The 17959-nt window shown below is 44.0% G+C and overlaps 1 protein-coding gene across 3 annotated transcripts in view; it reads right to left on the bottom strand.

Annotated features, from left to right (window-relative positions):
• Nucleotides 1-1184: 1184 nt before the first annotated feature.
• Nucleotides 1185-17959, bottom strand: part of FAM149B1 (family with sequence similarity 149 member B1) — a 36640-nt gene continuing 19865 nt past the window's right edge. For 2 of the 3 annotated variants that reach the window (XM_040975939.1, XM_040975937.1), the window contains 7 exons: nucleotides 12479-12603; nucleotides 9864-9967; nucleotides 8164-8388; nucleotides 5701-5824; nucleotides 5045-5170; nucleotides 3077-3149; nucleotides 1185-1420 (listed from right to left, as the gene is read on the bottom strand). In XM_040975939.1, the coding sequence (XP_040831873.1) occupies nucleotides 1347-1420; nucleotides 3077-3149; nucleotides 5045-5170; nucleotides 5701-5824; nucleotides 8164-8388; nucleotides 9864-9967; nucleotides 12479-12603 (851 nt within the window). In that variant the 3' untranslated portion in view covers nucleotides 1185-1346. The remainder of the gene's footprint in view (nucleotides 1421-3076; nucleotides 3150-5044; nucleotides 5171-5700; nucleotides 5825-8163; nucleotides 8389-9863; nucleotides 9968-12478; nucleotides 12604-17959) is intronic. The other variant, XM_040975938.1, reaches the window with a different exon arrangement.

Raw genomic sequence — 17959 nt, 5'->3', positions numbered from 1 at the left:
GTGAGGGGGCTGCGAGGGCACCCCTGCTGGGCCACCACTCCCACTGGTGAGTATGAGAGCTGGGATGGGGGCAGACCAGGCCGGACAGGGCCACATCCGTTGGCCTACAAGAGAGCTGGATCAGGGAAAAGCCAGGCTGGGCTGACTGTACCTTCTGGTACATGCATAAGCCAGTGTTGGTGTGGATTGATTGAGTTTTGCCATAGCATCAGCTGGCAGATGCTAGCACAGGGGCCAAATTCTGTGCGGTGCAGGCATGGCTTAGACCAATGGTGCCATCCATTATATATATAGAGAGAGAGAAAAGAAATTGGGTTCCTGCCATCATGTTGGAAACCTGATGTACATCCAGTTCTCAGCTGCAGCCCAGGTTGCATTGGTACCTATTTGGGGGCAGTGAGCCACCTGAAGGTGGAGATCTACCTTTTTCTGCCTTACAAATAAATAAATTAAAAATATATATTGGTAGTGAAATTAATAAGCTGCAGTTAAAGGCACTGCTGCATTTGTTGAGTGTCCTCAGGTGACAGTCTGCAGTAAAATCAGAAACAAGCCACAGTTTTCTACTGAAGCTCTTTGGATATTTCTCCATGGGGTTAATATTCCGGGTTCCTGTGATCATCAGGGAAATGGACCTTGATCACTCACTAGGATATCCCACAGACTTTTTGTAATTGACTTAGATCTGCAGTGGAAAACTTTGAAGGCGAGTTTGATACTTCAGGGAGAAAAAGAAGCCAGAAAAGTACTTCAGGAAGAAAATCAGCCCATCAGGCAGCCTTCGTGACGCCGAGCTGTGCTGTCTGAAGGGAAAACCCACTGTGAGATGGTGTTAGCTGAGGTGCTTCACGCCAGTGCCTGCCAGGGGCACCTCCGTGCCCTTCCGTTGCACTCTGCTGATGGGGGGGACACCTATTTGAAGACCAGCTTAGGTGGGTGGTAGGATTGTCTTTCCAAGATGAGAGGACAGAACACAGCTCTCCAGAAAGTAATACAGGCTGAAGGGGAAGGGCTCCTCTCAGAATCCTGTAGAACTTACTCATTCTTGACACAAAACCTGAGCCGTAATTCAGGGGTAATTGCTTATGACATCTTTGGGTACAAACTTTATTATCTAGAGGAATGGATTTACTTAGGCTGAAGAGGAAATAGAAACTGGAGATAGAAACAATACCCACATAATCTTTGGCAGGTAATCTTGTATTTTTCTCAGTCCTTTAAAATAGCTCTTCTGATTGTTGGGGTTGATCTTGTAAGCTCTGCATCACTCGGTGACTGAACACTGACTCCCGAAAGCTTCCCTCCGCGTGTCCTGTCCCGTGGCCTGGTGGTTCCTCTCGTGGGCCCTAGGGTCCCTGTCTGGTTCTGGGGACAGCTCCACCTCTGCTTTGAGATTTTGTGGATTCATGCAGCTGAGGCCCTGTCAGACACAAATGACATCATACAGTCAGCAGATCTGCTATTGAACATCAGCACTCATTTCTCAGGACTTTCTTGTACCAGTTACCACTGTACTTTGCATTTACAGAGAGGGGCTGAGTAGTAAAGTTCATATCAAGAGAATAAAAACTCATATTTACACATTTTATCCTGTAAAACTGTATTCTTAAGTCATACAAGCAGTAACCTGACTTTGCTACAAATCAGCCCACAGATTTAAAAAGACCTTGAAGATGTGTGTCTCACTGCCTTGCCAAGTGTCACACTTGATGGGCATTGTGTCAGAATTGTCTCTGGCCATCAGAGTGGCCCAGGGGTGCTTGTGCATCTCGACAAGCACTGAGGACAGCATTCAAGGTGACCCTTGTGCTGCTTGGCCTGAGCTAGGGAAAGCCCCGGACCACGGAGATGGAGAGGTTTCACTGTATTCATCATGAACTGGAAATACTTCAGCTGCCACGTACTTCTAATTTTCACCAAGGACAGAATGAGAATGACCTGATAATGGTGAGATGATGTCATAGGAAGAATTAAAACATCCTGACATTTCTTCATATCACTTTGTTAATGCAAAAAAACTTTCAAAAAATTCATGAAAGGTCCAGTGCAACATCCTAGTGGCTAAATCCTCGCCATGCATGCACCAGGATCCCCATCTGGGCACCAGTTTGTGTCCTGGCTGTTCCACTTCCCTTCCAGCTCCCTGCCTGTGGACTGGGAAAGTAGTGGAGGATGGCCCAAAGCCTTGGGACTCTGCACCCGCTTGGGAGACCTGGAAGAAGCTCCTGACTCCTGGCTTAGGATCGGCTCAGCTCTGGCTGTTGAGGCCACTTGGGGAATGAACCAGTGGATGAAAGATCTTTGTCTCCCCTTCTCTCTAAATCTGCCTTCCCAATAAAAATAAATAAATATCTTTTTAAAACTCATGGAAAATGTGTGTTATAAAAGAGTCTCGTTACTGGCAGCGACCCATGAATGGTGAACTATTGGAACCACTTGATCGAGTATCTCAGAGCATGCCCCACATCCGGGACTTAGGGTGGGTGGGAAACTGGGTGGGGCTTCTTCCTCTATATCCCCCTTTAGGCCTTGAACCTTTTTTACCCCAATTAAATTTGTAAGGATTGTCAAAATTTAAAAAAAAAATAATAAAAGAGTCTCGTTATTTTCAGAACTTTTTACATCAAAATTAGTTCTTAATTCCATTTCTGTAAACTGAAGTATCTGTGGACACTCTGCAGAGCATAATTTTTTTGTTTGTTTGTAGAGCATAATTTAGAGTTTAAAAAAAGTTACAAGGATAGTCAGATTCCTCACATCCTGATGTTTTGCAAAATTCTTACTTTGGGCCTGTTTAATGAGTTAACCGACCCAATATCTGTAGTCTGTAGGAAGAAATTTTGTCTACATGATAATAATAATTACATGCTCTGCTTTTAAAGAACACTTTGTTATGAAGACAGTGTTTAATGAACATAGTGGGATTACTTTACATCGTGTGAAGAAAACAGCAATGTGGAACCTTGCCTCTGAACAACAGAACTTAGGAAAACAAGACATCTGGAGGAAGGAAAAATAAGACAAGGCAGGGTCTTCCCATTGCCCTACAGTAATAACATGAGAACTGTGGCCTCACCTGCAGATCCCCGGCCAGGTCGGGCTCTGTGAGGGTACTCAATTGCAAACGAGCGACAGTACTGCGTGTCTGGCTAAAAGAGAAGGGGTGAGACGCTGGTCATGATGTGGTCTCTCCTGAGCCACACTTGGGCGTGCTTACAAGGGAACACCTGAGGGGACAGCCGGCTGCGTACACAGTCCTGAACGCCGGGAAGATCTGGAGCCAAATAGCCATAATGCCATTCATTAAATTTATAAACAACACTGATTCACATGCTTTAACAGGATGCTAGCATTTATAAATGGTCCACATAGCTTAACAGTTCAGTGAGCATCCAAGGGAGTTTGTATCTGCATCTGTTGCAGTCATTTCAGCCTCATGCATCACCATGCTGCAGTGTAACTGTTATTTTGTAGCTTAATGGAACTTAAGCATTTCAAAACTACCCCCAAGGACTTTTAAAAGATCAAGATAGGACTATACTACTAACAAGTCTTTCACACTGTGAATGCCAACCTACTAGGGCACCTGGATTAAACCCTCTCTCAGTTCCCTGCCAGCACTGGAATTGAGAGATTTTAAGGAATTTGGGGAGAGAAGGAAGGTGCTGGTGGGTACAGTCCACATCTCATAGAGACTGGAGTCGGCCAGCGCAGTTTCTGGCAAGAGCCACATGGTTAGTGTCTTGGGCACTGTGGGCCACATGGTTGTCAGAGCAGCTAGTTCTGCTCTGCAACTGTGTTGCCAAAGCTGCCTGAGGATCACTGTACAGATGACTGGGGACTCGGATAAACCCACAAAGCAGGCAGTAGGCCACATGGCCTGGGGTTTGCTGACCTCGGTTCTTGAGAACGCCGGTGCAAGGCAGGCAGCACCAGGCCCAGGACTCAGAACTAGGCACATGGTGCTTTCGGCTTATCTTTTTTTTTTTACAAGAGCAAATGGGGTGAGGAGAGAAATGGCCGGAGTAAGTAGTTTTTAACTTTGTTGTTAGAAACTCAAAGAGAAATAGAAATGCTTTCATGTGCTGAGGCAGTTTAAGTTTTGATAGAAAATATAGTAGGAGGATATCATTAAACACTGCTTCACAGTTTTCCTTGGTCATATTCTGAGAAAGCATTTCAGAGGTTCTCAAACTTTGATGTTCACATTGAACCTCAAGTATCAGAAATGCTCACATTACATTTTTGCCTTGGTTTTCGGTGAACTGTCTTCTGAAGTGTCATAGTGGGTTGAATAGGGTCCCACCCTCAAGTCCCCCAAAAAGTTGGTGCCCACTTGGGACTTGTGAATGTGTCCACATTTGGAAATACAGCTTTAGCAGATACAGTGAAGTTCAGGTGAAGTTCTTGGAGTGACTGTTGTCTCCCAAAGCAGAGGGAATTGTGGACTCGGAAGGAGGAAGGTCACTGTGAAGATGGGGCCTAAGGAGTGAGGCGGGTGCAAGCCAAGGCACACAAGGATTGCTGGGGAAGAGTTCCTGCCGCCTGCAGGGGAGCATGGCTCTGCCAGCACTGGGCTTTTGGTTTTGTAGCATCTGGAGCTGAGAAAGAATACATGGCTGTTCTTTTAAGCCACTCAATTTGTGGTCATTTGGGAAATGAACCAGTGGGTGAAAGATATCTCTCTAATTCTGACTTTGAAATAAATTAAATCTTAAGCACACATAAGGGGTTGACACATTGGCTCAGCTCTCTACTCCTCCACACGTAATTGCTGGCATCCCATATGGGTGCCAGTTTGTGTTCCAGCTGTTCCACTTCCAATCCAATTCCCGTTGTTGAGGCCCTGCACCCATGTAGAAGACCTAGAAGAAGCTTCTGGCTCCTGGCTTCAGACTGGCTCAGCTTCGGCCATTGTGGCCACTTAGGGAATAAACCAGTGGACGGAAGATCTTTCTCCTCTCTGTAAAATCTGCCTTTCCAGTAAAAACACATAAATCTTGGGGGGGAGGGAAGCACATATAGGAAGTATATGTCACTGTACCAAAAATGACTGGGTTGTGTTGGGCCTGGAGAAGTAGTCAGGTAAAAGGAGCCTCTCCTGCGGCTGCTGATGGTTGGGTTCATCCACCACTGCACTTCGAGCTCGATTTGAATCACCAAGGGGTTTCTGCAGAGGAGACGAGGTAAAGGACAGTTGAGTGGCGCGTGTTTGGGATAGTAGTCAAGGTGGCATTTGGGATGCATTCATTCACGTCCAAGTCCCTGGGTTCAGATCCTAGCTCTGCTTCTAATTCCAACTTCTTGGTCATGCCCACCCCAGGAGGCAGCAAGAGCTGCCGTAAGGAGTTAGTCTCTGCACACGTGTGGAAGACCCACATTGTATTCTGGCCAGGACTGTGGTCCAGTCCTGGCTGTTGTGGAAATTTGGGGAGTAGACTAACAGACTGAAGATATTTCTATCTGCCTTTCAAACAAAATGAAAAGTAAAAGCTACAGCTATTTGTAGTTGTGAGCTGTATGTGTTCTACATCTGTCCACCCTACAAACTGATCAACTAGAAGCCAACCAACTCCACCTCCAGTGTCACAAATTAGAATTCAGTTTTTAACTGAATATATTATACATCAAGATGAGTGTGCAAATCCTATGGAATCCTTGGCGGGGAAGTTTTGTGAGAAGCACGGGGAAGAGACCTACCGTTGGCCTTTGTGACCCCACTGGGCTCAGATGTTCCACCTCAGAGGTGCCGATAGGTGGCAGCAGATTATTTCGACTGAGGGGCAGTGGCGAGGGTGAGGAGACTGAGTCGGCTGCCATGGGGCTGCAGATCCCGCCAGCATTGAACAGACACCAAGATGTGAGAGCAGGAAATAAAATAAGCAAATGGATTAGAAACTAGGTACATGAGGGAGCATTAAGCTTTAAGCTGCTTCTAAAAAAGATCTCATTGATTGTGGAGAATAATTTTTAATACTTTATATCATTTAAAGTTTTATTCTGGACCCAGACTAGAAGTTGGTCCCTTTTTTCACATGTGACTGCAATGATAAAACAGTTCTCCCTGGAATTAAGTTTGTCTGCCAGTTATGGATTTAAAAATCCATATTTGTTTCGCAGTTTCTCATTTAAGGGAATGTATAGTGATGACGTAATAGAAACTGTCATATTCAGATGCAAAGTTACAGTGCAGTACCCATCCCTACTTCCTAATCAAAGATGGACTCCGAATGAAACTGTTGGACATATCTAGACAATGGGATGCTGGACTGTCTGACATTGTCTGTACCAGCAATGTCGGGGCACACTTAAATAACACTGATGGACTTATGACTGCTTATGAAGGACTATGGTATTGTAATAATATGAAGAAAACCAGTCGGGGGATAGAAATTTGGGGCGGGGAGGAATCCCAGACCCTTTGGAATTATACCATAAAATTCAAAATTTTAAACAGTCCTAAAACAAACAAAAATGTCAAAAAATCCATATTGGAAGGAATTCTCTGCAGTTCCCAACTTTCTTGTTTTCCTTTTCATTCAGAGTTCCTAAACTTTGAGTCTCCTGTGGGATAAGCAGCAGCCTGCAGGATTACATACACTCATTCAAGATCATAATGAAACCAAATGATAACAGTGTTACCGAAGTAACAAAGCAGCTTATTGTATAACTTTGCAATCAAAGTATTGTCAGAATAAGAGATTACACATCAAGACCACTCATCCCCCAAATGGGTGGATTGATGGCTTCGGTTGGATGTAGCCATGCCCATACTTTAACATAGTAAAGCAGGTATGGAGAACACTGGTACACTAAAACAGGTTTCTGTGGTTTGGAGCATTTGTTTTGGTTGATCTTTTGGAATGAATTCTAATAAATTGAAAAACTAAAATAATGGGTTGGCTGTACTTGTATAGTGGGCTAAGCCACTGCTTGAAATGTCTGCATCCTATATCCGGGTCCCAGTCGGGGGCCCGGCTGCTCTGCTTCTAATGCAGCTCCCAGCCAATGTGCCTGGAGAAGCAGCAGAGGATGGGACCCCTGCCACCTGTGTGGGAGATGGCAGCGGAGTTCTGGGCTCCTGGCTTCAGCCTGGACCAGCCCTGCCATTTTGGCCATTTAGGGAGGGAACCAGTAGACAGAAGAGCTGTCTCTTTCAGTTTGTATTTTAAATAAATAATAGTAATAAAAAAAAGAAACCACTAAGAAGCACAGTGACACATGCTTAACTTGGGGACTGACTTGAGAATACAGTTGTGCCCTCAATATCTCTACACCGTTGATTTCAATCCTAGAAATCAATTTTCCTAAAGTATTTTGTGAACTGACTACTAATAAAAGAATTCTACTTAAAGGTGGCTTCTAGATTTTTTTGTTTTGCACAATGATGCATCATGTAGTGAGAGGAAGGTGGAAAAGGAAGGGGAATATTTTAGTATTACCTCCTAAGGAGTACTAACAGGACTAATGGGTTGTTTTCCCTTATAAGCAGTTAATCTGAGGCTTACAAAGTTTTCATTGTCAATAAAGTATAGAATAAACAGATATTAGTGGCACGGAAAAGCTTGAAGGGGAATTTTAGGAAGCATTTTGGTGAGTATGTTCCTCTAAGGGAAATGTTTAGTAAAATACATATATACTATTTTCTTTAAATCCTACTGTGGTTTAGCTAATTTTTATTTTGTTTAAGAAATCTTTAGCTAAATCAATGCAAAGATCCATCTGTAGTACATTAAAGTTAAAATTTCTGTAATGGTTTCAGACCAATCTGTTGGTCTGGGCAATCTGCCATTAGAGTGTGTAGTGACTGAGGTGGTTGTATGGCACAGTAATTAAGACACTGCTTTGCATTCCCACATCCCGGATCTAAGCGCCTGGGGTCAAGTCCTGACTCCGCTACCAATCTAACTTCCGGCAGATGCGTACCCTGGGAGGCAGCAGGTGATGGTTCAAGGAGTTAGGTCACTGCCACCCATGTGGGAGACCTGGATTGAGTTTGATGCTCCCGAGTTCAGACTGGCCTAGCCTCAGCTGTTGCAGACATTTGAGGGGAGAACCACCAGATGGAAGAGCTCTGTCTTTCAAATATAAATAAATAAATTAGTTCTCTGTAAAATTCCTTAGTTTTTATCACATTCCAGAAATTCTGCTTTTGAAACCTACACCCAGGATCCTCTGAAGATTTCCTCCGCAGGTTTTGGAGTCCCGGCGCACGAATGGCTTGTGCTGATAGGATGAAGGGTACGTGGCGGGGGGTGACGTCTCCTGGCAGACTGCACTGTGTAGGACAGATAAGACGTACTAAGCTCCATGGATCGATTTGGCCAGTTTCGGATGGAAAGGATGGTACTGGACCCGGGCCTCGTAAGTAGCTTGTCATCAAGATCTCTAGGGGCCAAATCAGAAACCCACAAGAAAATAAAGATCACACTGCACTGTACAGGAAGGCAAGACAAGAGTCATGGGATAAAAGGCATTAAACTGTACTCAGGAGAAAAACAGAAGAAAAACAACAAAAATAAAGACCTTTCAATAAATCACCTAGTTTTCAGGAGACAATGTGACATGAGACTATTAAGAAAAAGAGGACATTACTTCATTTACAATTTATTAGACTGAAAATTTGGGGCATTATTCAGCTGCTATCACAGCCACCTGTTCAGTCACTAGCAGAGGCATGCCCAAGCGTTCTTCCTCTAAGGCGCTTCCTGGACGCTTGGCACAGAAGCTGGCTAGCGACACGTGCTGCCTGGGACAACTGGAACAGTAAGCCTTCTGGTAAATGCCATGCCTAAACCATCCTGCCCTCCAAGATTTAGGGGTTTTCTGTGCTTTTGCTTTGTAAACCAAATGAGAGGACATTTGGGTATTTCAAGGCTATGAAAAGTCCATCTTTGTACAATGAACAGGGGAGAAAAAAAAGCAGCTGAGCTCTGCCACTTGGCCCTGTGGCTTTCAGCAAGTTTCTTAGTCTCCAAGCCACCTGGCGTGTCCCCTCATGTGGAACTTGTCACAGTGTTTGAAAGACTGAAGAGAGAAAAGCCATGAAGGAAGAGGGCTAAGCCCTGAGTGTTGCTTCCCAGATCAGTCTCTGAATTGTTTTTACACGCCCTCCCTGCTTTAATTCCAGAGGCTGGAGCCGTCCCTCTTTGTTGGGAACTCCTCATTCCTAATGCTCCAGCCGGGTGACTCTTGATCAGTCTCCATATTGGATCTCTTTTCATATTTCCAATATGACACCCCTTCCTCCCCACACCATTGTAAGCTGAACACACCCTGAAAGAAATTCATTTCCTACAAAGAGAAGCTTCCCTTAAGCTTGAAATCTCGGGATTCACTTGGATTCCTCTGTGTGGATGGAATTGTGTTTCCTGCCTTCCTTCCTTCCTTGCTGCACTGAGCAGACGCCCGCAGCAGCTCTTCCATGCTTCAGCTGCTGCCCCAGAGTCTCATCACCTTCAGCCACTCCAGCTCCACTGTTTGTTCTAAGACTCTGAAATTCATCTTTCAAATTTCAGAATTGAACGTATAGGAAATCGGGCAGTTTCCTCCTGCCACATAGATACATCAAGAAATGGGACGATATGCTAAAAGGCCAATGCGAAAGATCTCTAAAGGCCTTTGTGTGTAACAGCCCCACCGAGGATCACCTCAGCTGTTAATCACCAGGAGAGTAGGCAGACACGTGGTGATGTACTAATGATGGAATAGAGTCATGTGCAACCCTCAAGCCATTCAAACCCTTCCTGTCTGACCCCAACATTAACTTAGCAGATAGTGCATGTATGCTAACTGACTTTGTTTTCCCTTTAATTCTCAGGGATCTATTCAAATTCTATAGTGGATGAAGATGTACTTCTTACAGGAGCTTGTCCATTAGGGATAGATTTCTTGGCTGTAGAGGCATCCCGTGAACTAAGAGCCCATTCACGTTTGGCTGATAACTACTTGCTTGACAGAGACTCGTCTGCAGGTCAAAACAAGATTTTGCTTGTTAGCAGTTGGTGAAGATACCTAGTAGGCCTCCCATCTTTGCCCAAAGTTAGTATTTCCAATGAAAAAACATACATTTTCCCTTGTGCATTTTGTAACATTTCAGCCCCTAGCTGGGACTCTTGAGTTCCTGTCAAAATGACTGAGGCCTTTTCCATTTCTAAACAAGAGCAGGTAAGGAAAGCCTGACTAACTTAGATGAAGGCAGTGAGCAGCCACGCTCTTAAGGCTGGGGGAAGCTTAGCATTATCTGCATTATAGAAGAAAAAAATCTTCAAATGAAAAATAATAGAAAAGTGAAGGTGAATTCTAATGCTTTCACCAGCACTCAGTCCTGGGCTCTGCACAAACCAGTCCTTTCCCATCCCTGGAGCAGACTGTACGTCCAGAGTTAACCTTATCTGTTCTAATGCTGGTAGGATTCCATCTTACTGAACTGGCACGGCTGCACTGGAGCCCTGTCTGCTTGTTTCTCAGGTCATCAGTGCAGCGGCCCTTTCTGGCTATCCCATCCTCTGCCACAGAATGAGTTTATTTTCCTTCTTTCAAGAACATTTGTTTTAACCATTCTTCCTTTGGTCATTTGGACTTTCTAACCATCCAGGGTTTAGCCAGATCAGGTCAACATGCAAAACACTTGATCACCACTAAAGGAACATTAGTTTAGTGGTTCATACTGGGATGCAATGAATTGTCAGCCTTGAAAACCTTTAAGGGCCTGGTGTGGTGGCCTAGCAGCTAAAGTCCTTGCTTTGAATGACCCAAGATCCCATATGAGTGCCGGTTCTAATCCCGGCAGCCCCACTTCCCATCCAGCTCCCTGCCTGTGGCCTGGGGAAGCAGTCGAGGACGGCCCAAAGCCTTGGGACCCTGCACCTGTGTGGGAGACCTGGAAGAAGTTCCTGGCTCCCACTTCAGATCGGCTCAGCACCAGATGTTGCGGTCACTTGGGGAATGAATCAGATGGAAGATCATCCTTTCTGTCTTGCCTCTTCTCTGTATATCTGACTTTGCAATAAAAATAAAATAAATCAGGGCCTGGCACGATAGCGTAGTAGTTAAAATCTTCACTTTGCACGTGTCAGGATCCCATATGGTCACCAGACAGAAAACCTCAACTGCTTTCCCAGGCCACAAGCAGGGAGCTGGATAGGAAGCAGGGCCGCCAAAATTTGAACAGGTACCCATATGGGATACTGATGTGTGAAAGGCGAGGATTTTAGCCACTAGACCACTGCACCGGGCCCCAAACTCTCCTTTTTAAATAAATAAATCTTAAAACAAAAAATTGTAGTTAAAATGCCCACTTCCCTTCCAGGTGGTTGGGGTCCTGCCATCCATACTGAAGACCTGGATGAGTTCACAGCTCCCAGCTTTGGACTAGGCCAGCCCCAGCTTTTGGAAACATTTAGGGAATCATTTGGGGAATGAGCCATATAGGAGCTCTCCCTGTCAAATAAATTAAAATTAAATAAAGATAATGTTCAAAAATAGGGTAGGCTAAATTGAAAGAAAAAAAGGGAGAGTGTTGGGCCTGGTGCGACAACCTAGTGGCTAAATCCTTGCCTTGCAAACACCAGGATCTCATATGGGCGTTGGTTTGTGTCCTGCTATGCCACTTCCCATCCAGCCCCCTGCTCGTGGCCTGGGAAAGCAGCAGATGACAGCCCGAAGCCTTGGGACCCTTTTCTACTTGGCAGACCAGGAAGAGGCTGCTGGCTCCAGATCAGCTCAGCTCCAGCTGTTGTTGCCACTTGGGGGATAAACCAGCAGGCAGAAGATATTTCTGTCTCTCTCTTTGTAAATCTGGCCTTCCAATAAAAATCATCTTTAATTAAAAAAAAAAAGGAAGGGGTGCAGTAAAAAAGGAGCTCAAAGGGGCTGGCACCTTGGCTTAGCAGGCTAATCCTCCACCCTGTGGCGCCAGCAAACCATATGGGCACCAGTTCATGTCCCAGCTGCTCCATTTCCAATCCAGTTCCCTTTTGGCCAGAGAAAGCAATGAAGGATGGCTCAAAGCTTTGCACCCTGCACCCATGTGGGAGACCCAGAAGAGGCTCCTTGCTCCTGACTGTGGATCAGCTCAGCTATGGCTGCTGAGGCCACTTAGGGAGTGAGCCAGTGGGTAGAAAACCTCCTTTTTTTATCTTTCATTTTCTTGGTAAATCTGCTTTACAAATAAAAATAAATGAATCTTAAAAAGATCAAAGCCACAAAGAATATGAAATTAGTCTCAATCATCCTAAAGAGAGCTTTCATGCCTTCCCACCGCAGACCTGGGCAGAGCACAGTACTATTCTAGACTGAAAAAAGGCTGCTGTAATAGCACTGGGAATTTTCAACACCAGCTCGCTGAGTTTATAACTGCAAAGAGCCACTGGATTATGCCAAAAAGCACTGAGCCATCAGGAATAAAATGAAGGTGGATACTTCTGAACACATATCCTCTGGCAGGGTCCTGGCTGTGTCCCCCTGTGGGGCTTACCGCATTGGAAGTGACGGACTGCCTCTTACACTGTGGCATGCGAGGTAACACCAAAGGCTGCAGCTGACTCAGCATACAGGGACTGTCAGAGTCCAGTCTGGTGACTGCAACATTACTGTCATCATCTGAGCAAAGGAACAGAGGCCATCATCCATGGATGATCCGCACACAATACTATGCAAAAAGGCAAATTCATAATCTCCTAGCTTCCCTCATCTTTTGCAACCCAATTCCATGCCACCACCAAGCGCTGAGTTACAGTGGTTTTCCCAGGTTGGTTTTCCTGGTACCTGACAGAAGAAAAACCAAAGATCTCTAAAGTAAAGCGGAGAAGAGGACTGTGGAAGTTGATGGAAATATCTTATATTTGTACTACACAGTAGGGTAGCCACACAACACAGGGAGCTGTGGAGCACTTAAATTGTAGCTAGCATGATTCAGGAAGTGAAATTTAAGGTTCATATGATAATGAAATAGTCACATTAGGGGCAGCTCTGGTGGACAGTGTAGTTCCAAGTGAATCTTCAGATTAATCCCAGACCTCAATTCTCACAAGTGAAAATTACACAATTAGAAGTCACTATTAAAAATAGTATAATGCATCTTTAAAGAACAGAAACAGACCACTAAACACTTTAGAAACTCATATTAAGTGCAGAATGTAAAAAGAAGCAGATGAAAATGCAAATAAGCAAAAACGTAAAAATAAATATGCAGGGGCCTGGCACTGTAGCCTAGTGGTTAAAGTCCTTGCCATGCACACTTGCAATCAAATATGGGCACCAGTTTGTGTCCTGGCTGTTCCATTTCCCTTCCAGCTCCCTGCCTGTGGCCTAGGAGAGCAGTAGAGGACGGCCCAAAGTCTTGGGTCCCTGCACCCACATGAAAGACCTGGAAGAAGCTCCTGGCTGGATCGCCTCAGCTCTGGCTGTGGCAGCCAGTTTGGGAGTGAACCGTCTTACTTGTGGCCTGGGAAGATGGCGGAGGATGGGCCAAAGCCGTGGGACCCTGCATGCATGTGGGAGACTAGGAAGAAGCTCCTGGCTTGGATCGGTTCAGCTCCAGCCATTATGGCCACTTAGGGAATAAACTACTGGTGAAAATAAATTTTTTAAAAAGTAAAAATAGGACCTGGCATAATAGCTAGTGGCTAAAGTCTACCTTGCATGCACCAGGATCTCATATGGATGCCAGTTCATACCATGGCAGCAGGTTAACAGTTCATATCATGGAAAGGTAGGTTTACAGACAGGAGGAGAGAAACAGAAAAAAGATCTTTCACACACTGGTTCAATCCCCAAGTGGCTTCAACAGCCAGAATGTATCAACAGATGGAAGATCTTCCTTTCTGTCTCTCCTCTCTATAAATACCCTTGCAATAAAAATAATTTTTTTTTTAAAAAAAGAAGGCTTTAAGATTCATTTTTATTTGAAAGGTGGAGGTACAGAGAGAAGAAACAGAGTGAGGTCTTGCATTTGCTGGTTGACTCCCAAAATAGCTGCAATGGCTAGAGCTGAGCTGATCTGAAGCCAGGTGCTAGGAACTTCTTCTGGGTCTCCCACATGGGTGCAGGTCCCAAGGCTTTGGGCCATCCTCTGCTGCTTTTCCAGGTCATAAGCAGGGAGCTGCATTGGAAGTGTAGCAGCTGGCACATGAACAGGTGCCCATACTGAATGCCAGTGTCATATGTGGAATCTTAGTCTACTATGTCATGATGCTAACCCCTATAATTTAGATTTAAAGGTATCTTGATTAAAAGTTGAAATAAAATGATTGTAAATTATTATGCAGATAAACCAGTGATTTTATTCATCAAGTCTTATACATTTTTGGGTTGTAGTTGATAAACCTAAAAAAAAAAAACTGACAAGCTGTCAGGGCTGGCCGTTATGGCATAGTAGGTAAAACTGGCACCTGTGATGCCAGCAACCCATATGGGTGCTGGTTTGTGTCCTGGCTGCTTCACTTTGAATTCAGCATCCCTGTTGTTGGTCCAAGGGCCCTGCCACCCATGAGGGATACGCAGAAGTTCTCGCTTCTTGTGGGAATCTGGGCAATGAGGCAGCAGATGGAAGCTCTCTGTACCTGCCTCTCAGATAGATGATGCAATTTAGAAATTGCTCAGGTGACAGGCACTGTAGTGCTGCACGCTGAGCTTCGGATACCACACTGAGCTTGCATCCCTTATCCGCGTGCCTCTTGCAGGCCTTTGGTGAGTAAAGCAGGCAATGGAAATTTTTTTTTTCTCTCTCTCTCTAGTTTTCAACTTTTTTTAAAAAATAGACAAGTAAATACTGATAAATATTGCTCAAAACCCCAGATAAGGGCCCTTTGCAGTAACTTAGTGGCTAAAGTCCGTGTCTTGTACGTGCCAGGATCCCATGCAGACAGTGAGGATTACTAGGAGATAAATCATCAATACAGAATTTATCTTACAGTAAACGACAGCAAAACAAAGGAATGTTCATGTCTACAAAACCAGCAGAAACATAAACAAGGAATGTTAAAGTACATTCTTCAGACTGAAAAATTAACTTTTTTAAATGAATGATTTAGTAACAGAATTTTCCATTTTAAAATAATGTACATTTTCATGCTCTGTAGTATAATCACAATGTTTGGTGATCATCAACATCGTGTAATTTAAAAAAAAATTTTATCCAAAAGGAAAGACTGTCTCCAGGTTCCCCACTTCCTCAATCCCCTGATAGCCACTCTACTCCTTTCTGTCTCTTCCTACCCTGAACATTCCACATGAATGAAATCAAACCATATGTGGCCTCTTGTGTCTGGCTTCTTACATTTAATGCAGCATTTCCAAGTTGAATGCATGCAGTAACAGATGAATGTTGAACACGGACTCCATTATGTGGTGAGTCATATCTGATTTATGGGATATCAGTTTGCTGGAGCTTCCATACCAAAATGCCACAGACTCAGTGGCTGACACAGCGGACATGGATCTTTCTCACCATCTGGAGTTGTTCTGGAAGTCAGGGTTGGTTCCTGGTGAGGTCTCTTCCTGTGTGCTCACCTCTCCGCGCCCAAGCTGTGAGAGGGCAAAGGGAGATCTCTGGTGACTTCTTAGGACAGCAGCCTCACTGGCACAGGACACCTGTCTCATGATCTCACTGTAATAGCCTCCTGAAGGCCCCGTCTCCAAATATGGTTGCCTCAGGAGATATGGCTTCAACATATCAATATCGGGGAAGAGTCTGTAACATGAATATACTAAACTTGATCCATTTGTCAGTCGGCAGACCTACAGGTTGTTGTACTTTTCAGCTACTATAAATACTGCTGCTATGAATATTTGTATACAATTTTGTTGGTGAATATCTTTTATCCTGTCTTTTGGTTACATACCCATAAGTAGAACATTCTGTGTCATACAGTAATTTTGTGTTGACATTCTGAGAAGTTGCCAAACTTTTCTCAACAGCTGCATCATCTTACATTCCCAGCAGCAAAACCTGAGGGTCCTAATTTCTCCACATTTTCACCAATACTTGCTTATTTTCCCTTAAAAAAAAAAAAACTGCACCTTGAGTTGATTTTTGTAGATGGTATGAGGTCAGAATCTAACTTCATTCATTCCCAAGAGGACATCTAGTTGTTCTAGCACCATTAGTTGCAGTAATTTCTTTCCTCATAGAATGGATCTTTGTACCTTTGTTGAAAATCACTTGGTTACAGATATATGAATTTACTTCTGTACTTTTGCTCTAATATCACTGAACTGTCTGTTCTCATGTTAATTTCAGTTTTTAATTATTGTGGCTTTGTGGTAAGTTTTTACATTTTTTTTGAAAGGCAGAATTACAAATACAGAAGGAGAGGCAGAGATGGAGAGATATCTTCCATCAGCTGGTTCACTCCCCAAATAACTGCAGCAGGAACTTCTCGTGGATCTCCCATGTGGGTACAGGGGCCCAGAGACTTAGGCCATCCTCTGTTGCTTTCCCAGGTCATCAGCAGAAAGGTGGATAGGAAGTGGAGCAACTGGAACTCAAACTGACACCCATATGGGATGTTGGTTATGAAGGCAGAGGATCAGCCTACTACTCCACGGTGCTGGCCCCTGTAGTTAAGTTTTTCAATTAGGAAGTATGAAGCCCTCTAAGTTTGTCTTTTTTCAATTTTATTTTGCTTTTTCTGGGTCCTTTCATTTCCATATGAATTGTTGGATTAACTGTTGAAATCTGTAATAAAGGCAGTTGTATCACACTGAACCTGAGACTACCGCCATCCTAACAATACTAAGTCACTTAATCCTTGAATGCAGGCTGTCTCTGCATTTCTTTAGGTCTTGTCTAGTTTCTTTCTGTTTTATTGTTTTCAGAATACCATGTTGCACTTTCATAATTAAAATTATTTTACATATTTTATTCTTGTTGCTGTTGTAAATTAACTGTTAATTATTTGAATTGTTTGTTTGGTAAAAGGTAGAAGAATTTTTGAGACATACAGAAGACAAAGTGAGAGCAAAAATCTGGCTGTGGAGGATGCTGCAGGAGAAGGCTCAGAAGGAAGGGGGAAATATGTTACTGGAGACTACAGGAAGGAAGGTGCTTGTTTTTGATGGCAGAAAGCTTAGTGAAATGATGTAAGGGGTGGTCTTCTTTTTTTTTTTTAATTAATTTATTTTCATTGGAAAGGCAGATTCAGAGAGAAAAAGACAGAGAGGGAGATCTTCCAACTGCTGGCTCACTCCCCAATGGCTGCCAATGGCCAGAACTGAGTTGATCCGAAGACAGGAGTCAGGAGCTTCTTCTGAGTGTCGCACGTGGTGTCAGGGTCCCGAGGACTTGAGCCAGCCTCTGCTGCTTTCCTAGGCCACAAGCAGGGAGCTGGATGGGAAGTGCAGCAGCCAGGATAGGAACTAACACACATATGGGATGCTGGCACTTGAAGGTGGAGGATTAGCCAGTTGAGTTATTGTGTTGGTACCAGGAATCCTCTTTCAACATGTGGAATTTGAGACCTGATCCTTTTCTTTCGTGGTGCTTATAACAATATGCATGATGAGAAAGATATATTAAGAGGAGGGCTGATGAAAAGACACTAGGGGTTGATGACTTTGAAAATTATGTTCCTTTAAAGGGCAAAAGATGCTAATATTATATGGAGTAATATAAAGCAATAGAATGTGACTACACAATCTCTTACTAGTATGTCAGAGTAATTAAAAGGCTAAGTATTCACTCAGACCAAGGGTTCTTTCAAATCATTAAGGGTGCAGCTCGTGGACCATGTTAACGAGAACACAGAATCAGTAAGAAGGTGAGGAGGACTGTCCCATTGTCCCCTTTGCCAAATTGCTCAGTAGAGAAGGGATGAGTGTGGCTGGTAAAAATGCATGTGAACCTCACTGATACCCATGGGAAAACACAAGCTTCCTGAGAAAGTTATTTCAACAGAAACACAACCAGCTTGGACCTAGGGGCAACATGATGACCAAGTGAAAGAGCTGTTGGCCC

Source organism: Ochotona curzoniae, unplaced genomic scaffold (assembly GCF_017591425.1).
Source record: "Ochotona curzoniae isolate NIBS_2020 unplaced genomic scaffold, NIBS_Ocur_1.0 contig_2692, whole genome shotgun sequence".
Lineage (NCBI taxonomy): Eukaryota > Metazoa > Chordata > Mammalia > Lagomorpha > Ochotonidae > Ochotona > Ochotona curzoniae.
This window is presented reverse-complemented; position numbering and strand designations above follow the sequence as displayed.